This window comes from Bubalus kerabau, chromosome 2 (assembly GCF_029407905.1).
Source record: "Bubalus kerabau isolate K-KA32 ecotype Philippines breed swamp buffalo chromosome 2, PCC_UOA_SB_1v2, whole genome shotgun sequence".
Taxonomy (NCBI): Eukaryota; Metazoa; Chordata; class Mammalia; order Artiodactyla; family Bovidae; genus Bubalus; species Bubalus kerabau.
Genome location: NC_073625.1, coordinates 143,925,601 through 143,938,311, shown reverse-complemented (window position 1 = coordinate 143,938,311; position 12,711 = coordinate 143,925,601). Strand labels below are relative to the sequence as shown.

The following is a 12,711-nucleotide window of genomic DNA, read 5'->3' as shown; positions in this document are numbered from 1 at the left end:
TTTTTTTTTTTTTTTTGGCGAAACACATCGAAATGCTTCGTTCTAAGTGCCAAATGCAATAAAGAAGCCCTAAGCCAGGGTAATGGTCAAGTAATGGTAAATAAACCGCCTTCCTAAACGGGGCCTCCGCAGGGCAAGCGCTTTCTTCCCCCTCCTCAAAAGCAGACTGAAATAAACAAATAAAATGCGTGTTTTAAGCAAAGCTTTTGTGTTTCATCTGAGCTTTTTAAAGGAATAAAGGAAAACCGCAAGTAGATAGGCATGGGGCAGGGAGGCTGGAACCTGGCTGCGGTTCTTTGCCATCTTATGTACTGGGCTTACTAAAGGGAGGCGTTTAAGCAGGAGAGGAAGAGTCGTCCATCTACCTTACCTACTTCAGAGCCTCTTTTTAAACCGAGATCAATGTACAAGTAACAGTGCCCCCCCTCCCCCCCGCCCCTCCCCTCACCGGGGTCTTGCTAATCGCATCGCCTTCCTGGGTCTTTACAAGACTTCTGCGTGGCCCGGTAGCTAAGGGGGTTATTCGTTGCAACTCGTTCATTGCTGTGATGAAACCCTGCCGGGTGTCACTTTGGAGAAGTGGGGTGGGGGGTGGGGGGGTTCCTTCGGTTTTCGGGCCCTAGACGCGCTAGACAGATCCAACTTCACTTCTTTCCATCACCAGAAGGAAACAGTTGCAACTGGCATTTCTGGCACGGCCCAGGTGCTGTCCTGGCCGCCCAAGAAAACGGCTGGGAAGCCTCACCCGGCTGCCAGAGACTGCTTGGCTTTTTAGTTTTCTTTTCTTAAAGGTGGGAATAAAAGCCACCATCTTTAGACAGTACAAATGTCAGTCTTCCTGCTTTTCCCTTATTTTTTTTTAATGTAATGGTTTATTCCTCCCAAATGATTTGCAACGAATGTATCGTTTTAACTGTTGTGTAAGAAAAAAACAAGCCCTGTAAGTCGGGAAGTAGGCTGGGCATTCATTCTGAGTTTAACTTCAGAGGTACTTTCAGGGTCTGTGGTCCCTGGTTTGGATCCTTGGAATCCTGTACCTTAGCCAAGATCGCGACAAGACTTGGGCCACCAAAGAAATTTACAAAAATACATGAAGAATAACAGTCGAGGAAACAACTGTTTCTAAGTGACTTGATTCCACTGCAGTGTTTACTTTTACAACAAAAAGGGTGGTTTTGTTTTTTAAAGTATGCTGGTCACACACTGCCTCTTCCTAACCCAGAAAAAGAAAGAAACCCGGTGCAGACACAGCCACGAAGTTTTCGCTGGCTTCACAGCAGGGGTCAGCGAGTATCTCCGCCTGCGCTCGGAAACTCACGCACTACGCGGGGAAGGAAATACCGCTTCAAGATACAAAAAATTCTCAGTTTTAATATGATTTCCTTCGTACCCAGATTAGAACCGAAGAACTGCACAAAGCAGCGCTGCTGTCCGAAAGCAGCCGTGTTGGCAACAGCTGGAGCAGCGCCAGCGGGAACCTGAGGCTTAGCAAGAAAAGTTTGTGAGAGTTCGCATCTAGTTATCAGAAAGCCGCAGCGGCATCCTTAGAAAAACACTAGAGACAAAAATGAACGGGTCTCCCACTGGATGAATGACAAGTATCCTCAGATAGGAAACCAGACTCTGTTTCTGGATGTTGAGTGGTCTGTGCGTGAGGGAATGTTTGAATTCGGCAGCGACAACTTGGTAATTTAAAATAGTTGAAAAAGTTGCCCCAAGAAATCCCAAGGGTTTTGTGTTCTGCTTTCACTTCGGCGGATACCAGGCAATGAGGCGCGCGAAGGGTTCGGCTTTCATTTCACAACTTAGGCAGAGTTGAAATCGGCTCTCAACCCCCCGCTTCGTCCCCGCAAACCACACACACACACACACACCACACCCCAACCCTCAGTCGGAATTGAAGCCCACAGCCTCCAAGCATGTATGTACATTTATTCCTTCTCCGATAGAAAATAAAGACATCGGCCCATTAAACGCAAACAGGAAAAACAGGAGTTCCACAGGCGCGCTTTGACACTGTCGCAGCTAAGTGAAATGAAACAATATCCAAAAGAGAAATAGATGGACAGAATGCCCAAGGACTCCTATATATAGGTTGATCCCTGAGACCAGAGCGAAAGGAAACGTATTTGGGCGAGAGGGAGTGCTTGGGTGAGAACTGGAAGAAGCACTGAAAGGCGCCTAAGATGACAGCATCTCGCTGGGCTAGACCGCGGACTCTCACACCAAAGAAACCCAACGAGGTGCCGCTGCCTTCCGCGCGGCTGCGGCGGGGACACCAAAGGCGGGGAAGGCTCGGGGCGTTACTTGGCTTTAATATGCAGGGTGGGGGAGACTAGGGGTTCACTTGGGAGAAGCATCCCACCCACCACCCTATCTCTACGTTCTCTGATCCCACACGCAAAACAATTAAGAGAATTATGTTTTCAGCGAGCGGGAGAGCGAACGACGGCCTGTGCTTTGCCGAGGCTGCTGCAGCCCCGCGTGCTGACACCTTGCGGAGGAGCGCTTTGAACTGCCCCGGATCGCTCATGGACTCGGCACCGCCGGGTCCCTTAGACTCGACATAGAAGCATTTGGACACATCCAGTCCGTGCTTATACTCCCGGCTGATGCTACCGATTTCTCGGACAGTGTCGGCTCGGCGGGCAATGCCGGCCGAAGCCACCCAACACTTCGGCGAGAAGCATGGGGGGATGGGAGTCCGTCGCCCCTACCCCGAACTCAAACGCCCTCTTCCCGCGTGACCAAGGCCGCTCCACGCCGGGCAGGCAGGGGGCCCGGGAGGGTTAGTGACCAAGACCTCGGCTGCGTCCAGAAACAGCGCGGGAGGCTCCGCCGCGCCCTCTCCGAGACCAGTGTCCCCGCAGCCCGCCCCCTGGGGGTCACTCGGCGCCCTGCCAGCCTGGAGCTCGCGGGCCCGGAGCGCGCCCTTTCGGCCTCCTGCTCCTCGGCGGCTGTCGCCGCTGGCTGCGCGCCCTCTAGTCCGCGCTCTCCAGGCGCTCGCGGGGCCTCTTCTCTCCCCACCTGCCCGCGGCTCCGCGGAGCTGGTAGCTCGGCTCTGCCCCGCGCCGTTCCCCGCCCCCCACCCCCCCCCCCCCGCCACCACACACACACACACACACACACACGGACTACAGCCTCCACCCTCGTCTCCCCCACTCCCCACCCCAATCCTCCCGCCGCGCCGCGCACGCTGGAGAACACGGCAGAGCGCACAGCGCCCAACTACCGCAACAGCCGCTCGGCGCAGGCCCGCCAGCCGCGCAACTTCCAGCGGCCGCCTCGCAACTTTTCCCAACTCCACCACGGCTGCCCGCCGCCGCCGCTGCCACTGTAGCTCCCTCCGAGCCTTCCACCCACCCCAAACCCCAGAAACAAACCGAGGCGCGAAAAGGCTCTTTTCCCCAGCCCGCCCCCCTCCCCGATCCCCGCTCCCCCTCCCACACCCGGGACTAGCTGGTTGGCCAGAGGCAACTCTCCTCCGCCTGGGGGGAAGGGGAGGGGAGGGGGAGACTTTCGCATTCTCTCCCCACCCCCCCACCCCACCCCTCCGCCACCCCTTCCGCTCATCGCTCTCTCTCCTCCCTCCTCCCACCCAGGTCTTTGCTGCCCCCACCCCACCCCCCACCCCGGGGTTGCCACAGCTGGTCCGCGCACTAGGCTCGAGTGCCCCGGCTCCTCTGGCGCCCAAACAAGGAGCTGGAGCGCGGGCGGCCGGCGCGGAGGCTGGACTGGCAGGTTGCTGGAGCTGTTCTGCGCCTGCCCTCCAACCGGGGCCCCGGCGCGAGAGGCAGCCCCGCTCTCCCTCCCGGAGCGCAGTAGACAGATATGCAAGATGGCAGAGGAGGGGGAAATCCAATAGAAAAGGGATATTGCACCTACTTGTGGCCAGTTTCCTTGCCCTGCCTTTGGATCTCATGCTGTGCCCAGTCCTGCAGCCGCTGGTGTGTGGTTGGGGTTTTTTTTTCTTGGATCTTTTCCTTCTTTTGCTCTCCCTCTCGCTCCCTCCCTCTCCTCTCTCTCTCTCCCTCTCCCTCTCTCTCTCTTACACACACACACACACACACACACACACTCTCTCTCTCTCTCTCTCTTACACACACTCACTCTCTGTCTTTTCCTCTTTCACTCTCTCTCCCTCCCTCTCTCCCTTTCTCTCAATCCACACTCGCTATCTCTCCAGCATTGTCAGTTTGGACACCTTCGCACATGCGCGCTAGACGCCCCTCCAACATCTCAGCGCCGCCAAAAAAAGTTTGGAGCGATTTATCACTTTGATTTGGAGATCTTGTCAGATGGCAATCGCCGAGGAGGCGGAGAAAGGGAGCCATGGGGAGGGCGGCGGGGGGCGGGGAACGAGCGCAGGGAGTCGGAGGGGAGCAGACACCTCGCCCAGAAAAAAAAAAAAAAAAAAGGAACGAAAAGACTCGGGCAAAGGATTGATTTCGTGTTGGAATCACCAATAAGCCTGTATCATTACTATTATTGTTTTCCCCACCATAAATTGCAGGACATTTTCTGTACGGTCCTTGGGGGAAAGCAAGGAGTAGGGGGAGGGGAGGGGACTTTTAAAAATCTTTCCCACACTAAAGAACTAGAAGGACCGGACTCTCGGCGAGCGATCCAGGAGAAAGTGAGAATCATCCTGAACTTCGGGAAATCTGCTGCGGCTACTACTGCTACTGAAGCTATTGCGGCTTCTGCTTTCAGAGCTGAAAGCAGAATAAATAACTGCTCCTTCCTTGATTTTAGGTGTAATGCTAATACTTCCTGCCATCCTTGGAACAAGTCAGTTGGTTGGTCTATTCTCACCAAGTAATAATGATCACCCTTGATTCCCAGGTCCGGGAACCTTGGGCATTTGACATCCAAGACCTTCTTTTTGCCTTCCCTGAGGTCGGCTGTCACCTTCCGGCCTCCCCCACCGCTGCCCCTGTCGCCTCCTGCTGCAGCTCAGCCTCTCTGCCATTTCACTCATTCGCTTAAACCCACGACCTCCCGGGTCATAAGGAAGAGGTAGGAGAGAGAATCCCCCATCACCACCACTTTTTTAAAAATACATTATTGAAAATTTGCTTTAATTACAGGATTTACCAAAGAAGTGGGCAAGCAGAAATGAGGACCTCTTAAAGGAGCTAGCTGTGTTTAAGGTATGAATAAATCCGAGTAAGTGCGGATTTTCTTTTGGTACAACCTCCTTACCTTAGTTTTGTTCAATACCTTCCATGAGCTATTTATGTCCTCATTAATATCTGTTGCAAATCCTACCAGACACCGTAAAAGAAAATCAGTTTTTTTCTCTGTGCTACAGTGATACATCCTTGATGTTCAAGTTAAAGGAAAGAGAAAAGAATAGCAGGTTCTGGGCGTGAGTTTAAGGAAGGGTAGGGGAAGGAAGATAACCAAGAATACCCAATTGTACCTGTTGTTATTTATTGTCAAAACTAGGAACAGATAGCAAGGTTCAACCCCAAATGGGACTATCCATCAGTGGCTTGCAAATATCTTTATTCCAGAAAATTGAAATTTGAAAGATTCAGCTTGGCAAGGATGCCCATCACTTCTCTTTCTCCAGAGCTGTGTAATTCTGGGAGCATTTGGCTGTAAGTACAGGTCCCTGGAGAATCAAGCTACAAGACCCAAGGGAGACAGATGTGTAATGTTGAAATGTGAGGTAGAGGAGGGGGGGGATGGAACAGGGTGATGAAAAAATTACACAGAGTAGGAGTAAAACAGTTTCCAAAAGAGAAGAACTCTGGTGCCCACACACATGGGCACAAGAGAACTCTATCATCCCCTCTGAAGTAAAGAGGCAAGTTTTGGTGGGGGTGTTTCCATTCCTTCTACAGTTCCTATTGCCCTCTGCATACAGGTGGTGTGCTCATACATTTGGCCGGTGCAAAATGACCAGGCACTTCAGCATTCTGAATGTCAATGCCGGAAGTCTATGACTGAGTTCACTAGGTTCCCTCAGTTTACATGAAGGCAAGCCTTCCCACCAAACAGAAAAGGTCCTCAGAGAAATGGGAGTTGAGAGCTTTCACCAAAGAAAGTAAAATCTCTAGGGAGAGAAACGCACTACACTGACTGGCAAGAAGTTCATAGAAACTGCTTCTGATCCGTTTAAAGGACTCTATGGGGACCCTCACCTAGGCCAGAGGATAGAGAGGCAGTCCAGAGGACCAAGCCCCTCCCAGCTATCCAAACCTAAAGGTCTTTGACCTTCAGGAAGGGTGGTAGAATCCACTAAGGACGTAAGAGCGCCTGGACAGGAGGAGGCTCTGCCTGAGAGGTTTCATTTCACCTTCTCACTCTGGGGAACTTAAAAAATAAATAAAAGAAGTTAACATTGCCCCCTTGTACTATTCTACTTAATTCCTTTTATCTCATGCCCAGGGTGGGGGTGGAGGTCTATATTTGGGTCCTGTTGCAGAAAGGGGGTTAAGAGGAGTGATGGGCAATTTTATAGAAAATGAAGGGACCATGGAATCAAACCCAAGTAAAAACAAGACCCACATGTGAAGCTGCAGTCGTTGTTTCTGCTGAAAAATTATAAACCACAGTGGTGGACCAGGGGTTGGGGTGGGGGCTGTGAGAATTGGGTGGGATACGGAAAACTAAAGAAAATCAAAACTGATTTCCCCCCAACTTTAGAGATCTCTGTCCTGAAAGCCTTTCTAGAGGGCAGGGGGTATGGGGAGTGAGGCGCAGCCAGGGCACACTCCCCTCCCTGGTTTTTCAAATCCCTGGGGTCAGTGGCTTCAGCGAATGGGTCTTCAGCCTGGTCTTTCCAAGAGTTTCCGACAGGAGCAAAGCCAACATATTCTAACTGAAAAAATAAACACAAACTCCTCTGTGCCCTTGGGCCAAAGCACTGTGAAAAGATCAGGCATCATACTTGTGGTTGTTGTTTAATAAAAGTACTCACAGAACCATCGCTTTTGTTTTCAAACCTGAAAACTGGGTTTCTTTTCTTTTTTTTTTTATTTCTTTCTTTTATCATGTGCTTTCTGCCCTGAGTGTTAATAAAAGAACTAACGTGCTAGTTCAAGTGTGTTTAACCTGATGGAGCAAATGCCAGCAGCCGCGGACCGCGCTCACCGCCTGCAGCGCCACTACCTCTGAGCGCCAACCCCGGCGGGTTCCCACTCCCCAGTACCCGAACCCCGTCAGGTCCACCTGTCCCAAGTCTCAGCCGTGAGACCCAACAGGTGACTTTCTGTTCAGCGGCCCCTGAGGTTCCCGACACCCTTTGACGTCCCGTCTAAGCTGTCGCTGGCCCAAGAGAAAAGAGGCCTCCAACAAGTTGTCGGAGCTGCAGTCGCTGCCTGCATCCGCACCGTCCGCCTTTCCCTCTCCTCCTGAAATTCGTTTCCTTAAGGGGCAGCAGACTGGGTCCCACGTTTTCTTGCGTTTCCTCCCACGGAAACGGGCATCCTGGAAACAGTGCGTCCTTGGAAAGTCGATGAGTTTACGGGCTGTTTGGATTTGCTTGTTTTATTACTGTCGGTTTTTTTTTCTTCCGGATTTTTTTTCTATAACAGAAGCAGAGAACACGAGCTGGGAGTTGGAGGAAAGATGGGTCGTTGAAGAAGAGAACGGGACAAGCATATCTCTTTTCCAGCTATGTTTCTTTAGTAATGCTAGAAACAGCAAAGAACCGATTTTCAATAAATTACATGCAACAGGAAATCTTCCTTTCCTCGCATTATAATTGAACCAGCCCCACGGTATCTTTGAAAAAAAGTTTGAATTCTTTAAGGAGGTATTTCTTGGCCTATTGTCTTTGTGCAGTGAACTTTACATCTTGCTATTCAATCACAACCTATATTCTGCTGGCTACCAGCAAGATTAATTTAATCATTGTAATGCAATTATTAATACTGTTTACCCAACGCTGGGTTTCAGGTTGGCTGTTAAGAAATTAAACTCTCGCTGGGTGACCAGAGCTAGGCAGGGGTTTCTTCATGTTGAAATGAAACAGTCCTCTTTATTTAGTCTCAGAGCTCTAGCTTTCGGCCACCAGCTCAATTAGCCAAAATGGAAACAATTTTCATTCATTGCAATAACTCACTGTTCTTGAGATCGCTTTCAAAATATACACTTTATTATTATACGCTGACCTCCGTGGCGTGGAGTGGCAATAAAAGAAAGAGGCAGTGAGATCTATCTAGCCCCCTTCGGCTATAATTATTAGAAATTAATTGGGTTCAGGACCCTAGGTAGTCTAGCTAAATTAATAGCTTGTCTAGTGGTTAAAATCCGAATTTTTAGTCCACGGGAGAGAAAGAGAGAGAGCCACAGACATGAAATGCAGACCCAAGGGACGCCTGAGTTTACTTGCAAGACGCTCATCTATTAAATAGTGTCCAGAATACATTTGAGTTGGGGAGAGGGGCCCGGAGTTGGAGGGGGCGGGAGCCAGAAGAAAGAAAGGAGCGAGATGGGGAGGGTGGCTACGACTGAGCAAAAGGTCTCGAGTTGATTTTATTCGATTTTTCTTGTGTGCATTGTTTTCGGGAGGGGTTGCATTTAGGGGTTAAAATAAAAAATAAAGATCCCGTGTACTCGGAGCTGTCGTGCCGGAGTAAAAGTGAAAAGGGAGCCTTAGGCAAAAGGAAATTACTGCGAGCCCGCGTGACCTTTCAGGGAGGTAATCAATCAAGTGATCAACAGGGATATTTATCATCGCTATATAGGACTACTTCGCCTTGCACGGGCGGGGGTGGGGTGGCGAGAGGAGGGTGGAGACGCGCGCACACACACACACACACACACACAATCACAAAAGTTTGGACAAACCCGATTAAGTCTCAAGACAGAGAACGTAGGCTTTAATAGATGTTAAGATTGTCCCTTTAGTCTGGGAGAAACACAGCCTCATACACCCACGCAGGGGGAAACGCGCACATCCCCGCTGCAGTGGCTGTGTGAAGGTGTTAAGTTGAAAGCGTCCACTGAGCTTTGCCCAGAAAGGAAAGCTCTCGGTGATTAGAGCGCTGGAAGGGCAGGCGAGGCGCGGGGCTAGCTTGGTTTCATTGACCTGCGGGAGAAGGGACGCCACGGGCCGCAGGGGGCGCGGGAGGCGGGTACCCCTCTCCGAGGCGCACGGACTCCGGGTCAAAGCACCCAGGCAGCCTCCTCTTCCTGCGAAATCCTCGCGCTGCCCCAGGGAGAGAGGGGGGTGGCGCGCTCGGGGCCAGCCGGCTCCGGCGAGCACGCGCTGCGGGACTTCGGCGGCAGCGCGTTTTCTGCCCAGTTGTTACCTTCTCTACCTTGTAAAACTCGCCGTTTTGTAAATTGCGTTTTCGGTCCTGAATTTCTTAGCAAATCGTTAGATTTTACAATCCTGCTCCTACTCTCTGGTCGTTCAACACCCCCTCCCCAATGTCATAAGTGTACGTAAGGGAAGAGGGGGCGCGAGGTGGCTGACTTTTCTATAATGATAATGATATTAAATAGTATACTTCAAATCTAGGCTCCCAAGGCCCTTGCCCAGCTCGGGGATTGTAATCAGCAGTTCTTGCGAGAGAAGGTCGGGCTGATTACTGGCCCTCGAGGCTGAGAACTATTTCCCGACGGGTTTATGAAACACAGGTTGGGGTGATGCGCGCCACCTCCCAGGTAGCTTGCCGCCGCTCCCGCGGTGTGGGAATGTGGGGCCGCGCCAGGGCCCCGCTGGTTGGCACCAGATGCTGAGCTCGCGCTCCCCCGCCCGTCGCTCCCGCCGCCCTCTCCGGGATCGCAACGGCCTGATCCCGCACAGCCTTAGTCTGCGGCGCCCCCGCCTGGCTTCCCCGGCCGCCGCAGCTCCGGGTGCGCCCGCTGCGTCGGACTCCAGCTGTGCACAGTAGCCGCCAGGGTGTGGGGGTGGGAAACAGCTGGAGCGCCCCGGGGAAGCGTGTGTTGGGGTGGAAAGAAACCCAGCAAGGAGGATTATGAGGCGATCAACTCCTGGAGTTGCTACTGGTTTAGGATCAGGAGGAGCAGCTTCGGGGGGCACAAAATCTCTGCCCTTGGAACAGGAGCTCCGGAGAGAAACCAGAGTACTGGAACGCGATGCCCCGGAGAAGTTTGCAACACCTTAGGTCCCTTCTGAAAGAATATGCCAGAGGAGTGCACCTCAAAGTTAAAAGTGCATGTAACCCCCCCGCCCCGGGGATCTTGTTTAAAAGCGCTTTCTGATTCAGTTAAGTCTAGAGTAAGACCCAGGCAGTCTGCATTCCTAACACACTCCCAGGTGAAGCGGGTTCTCCTACAAGTGTGGCCCGCGGACCGGCGACAACAAGCATAACCTGAAGTTTATTAGAAATGCAGACTCTCAGGTCTCAATCCAGACTTACTAAATCGAAATCAACATTTTAACAGGTGGCTCGCTTGAACATTTTAAGTTGGAGAAGCACTGCTCTAGAATGTTCCTGGCCGGGTTTTCTTTCTCCTGTCTTGGATCATGACACCTCTGTGATAACCTCATTTTAAATCCTGCTTTCTGCCTTGGTCACGGGAGCGGGCGCAGTGAATGAACTTATACCATTAAAGGCTACTACTCCTCTGGCCCCCGTCTGCCGCCAGCAAGGCCTTCTTGGATCCTGGTCTGACTGACAGCCGCCTCCACTTCCCATTCACCCGCACCCCCAGCCTTTTGCTGTCAAGCGTATGACATGTATTTCTCCCTCCTTAGATTAGAGTTCTTTGTTTACACGTCTTCCTTCCCCTCTCAGCTGTAGGCTTCTTGAAGGAGACCATGCCTATCTTGGCTAAGCATTGTTTTCTCACTCTAACATGGAGTTGTTCCTTTCCATGTGGGATTAGTGTATTAAAATGTCTTGTGAACGGTAAAGCTGAAACAACTGTTATCTCTTTTTCTCAACCCCCCTTTCCATAGGCTAGCACAATGCTTTATATCACTAGGCACTTAATTTGTTGTTGTCTTTCTCTGGAAAATTCTGGAACTCACACGTCTGATATCCTGAGCCCAGATTACAGCCAAATTTAAAGCTCTTTGTGTAAGCCCTTGAGATGTAGTTTTCTCTTCTATAGAATTCTCTAGAGAAAGAGAAATCTGGGGTAGAAAGAATTCAGAGAATTGTGTGACATCTTCATATTCTAATTTTGTGACTCAGAGAGTTGATACTGAAGCCTGGATATCTCAGCATTCTAAGTGATGAATACCTGAAGGTTGAGAGGTTCAAGGGTTAAAAGCTAGGTTTTGTAAAACAAAATTAAGAGAGTCCTTTTTTAGGGTCTGCAAAAGAGACAAATGCCATCAAAGATCTTGGAACTCGTTTGGAAAAACCGTGGTTGCCATCTTTAGGAAAAGATGGCAGTGTTCAAATTTCGGGACTGTTGTAAATTAGACAAACTCTGGGAGAGCAAAATAGCATTCCAAGACCTTAAGAATCAAACCTTTGAAAGTTCAAATCCCAGTCCTACCTGTACCAGCTCGTTAACTTTAAGCAAGTTATTGAATGTCTCTGAGTCCTGGTCTTCTCTTCTGTATAATGGGGACAATTGTGTATATCTTGCAAAATCATTACAAAGATTAAAGATAATGTTTACAAAGTGTTTATTATTTAGTGCCTACTACCTAATAAAAATTTAACAAATGGAGCTATAAGAGATCTAAGTTCTAACATTTGTAATTTGGCATAATGATAAGGCTTATGTCAAGTGTATGTGTGTCCAGGAGTCTTGGACAGTGCCCTTCCCATTCCCATCTGGATTGAGACTTTTTTTCCTTTACTCAACAGACTATTCTCTCAAATAGCTGAAACCCAAGGCCTTTGATATACAAAATCTGGCTGGTGCCACTTGATCTCAACATTGCAGTTTGAACAGGCACCAATGTGTGTGTGGTTGGATTTTTAGCTACATATTTTTAATGATTTCTTGTGTACTTGTGCCTGCTCTCTACATGAAAAGTGAAAAAAGCAAAAGTGTTAGTTGCTCAGCCATGTCCAACTCTTTGTGACTCCATGGACTGTAGCCAGCCAGGCTTTTCTGTCCATGGGATTCTCCAGGCAAAAATACTGGATTGGGTAGCCATTCCCTTCTCCAGGGGATATTCCTGACACAGAGATCAAACTCTGGTCTCCTGCATTGCGGGCAGAGTATTTACCATCTGAGCCACTATATGAATCAGGGTCATACCAAACAGCTCATCCCAAACTGAACCCTGACCATCTCCCAGACAGTTTGAGGCAACAGAATCTGGGCCACGGTGATGAGAGCCCCTGAGACTCACTGACAGGAACGTTGCTCCTCCCCTACCCGTGTGATTGCAAGTCTTTCAGAACAGTAGCTACAAAGTCATCACTTGCAGATACCCTGGTGGGCTGCTGTCTATGGGGTCACACAGAGTTGGACACGACTGAAGTGACTTAGCAGCAGCAGCAGCAGCAGCAGCAGTGTGTCTAGTAACCGTAGTCTCTCCCTGTGAGATGAAAGCCACACAGACAATTTGAATAGAGAGGTTTTTAAGAGGATTAGTAAGTGCTTTCTGTTAAAAAAAAAAAAAAAATTGTTTACTTGATTTCTTGTTTGTTTATTGTTTTGAAATTTTGATTTTCATGAATCTAGTTGTTACTCTTACTGTCAATACATGAAACAAATTGATAGTCTAGATCGCTGCCAGGAAATAAAAGACCTGTGAAATTTACACATGAGGTACTTTAAAATTCTTTACTCAAACAAATGATTATGGTTGAC

The 12,711-nt window shown here is 49.9% G+C and overlaps 2 protein-coding genes across 8 annotated transcripts in view; one reads left to right on the top strand and one right to left on the bottom strand.

The window, feature by feature from the left end:
* Nucleotides 1–4,150, bottom strand: part of MECOM (MDS1 and EVI1 complex locus) — a 637,339-nt gene extending 633,189 nt beyond the window's left edge. For 2 of the 7 annotated variants that reach the window (XM_055569121.1, XM_055569122.1), the window contains exon 1: nucleotides 3,886–4,118. In XM_055569121.1, coding sequence (XP_055425096.1) covers nucleotides 3,886–3,922 — 37 coding nt within the window. In that variant the 5' untranslated portion in view covers nucleotides 3,923–4,118. Of the gene's footprint in view, nucleotides 1–3,885 lie in introns of all 7 variants that reach the window. The other 5 variants (XM_055569124.1, XM_055569123.1, XM_055569119.1 and 2 more) reach the window with 5 other exon arrangements.
* Nucleotides 1–12,711, top strand: part of MYNN (myoneurin) — a 131,293-nt gene that overhangs the window by 15,505 nt on the left and 103,077 nt on the right. The gene's annotated exons all lie outside the window — the stretch shown is intronic.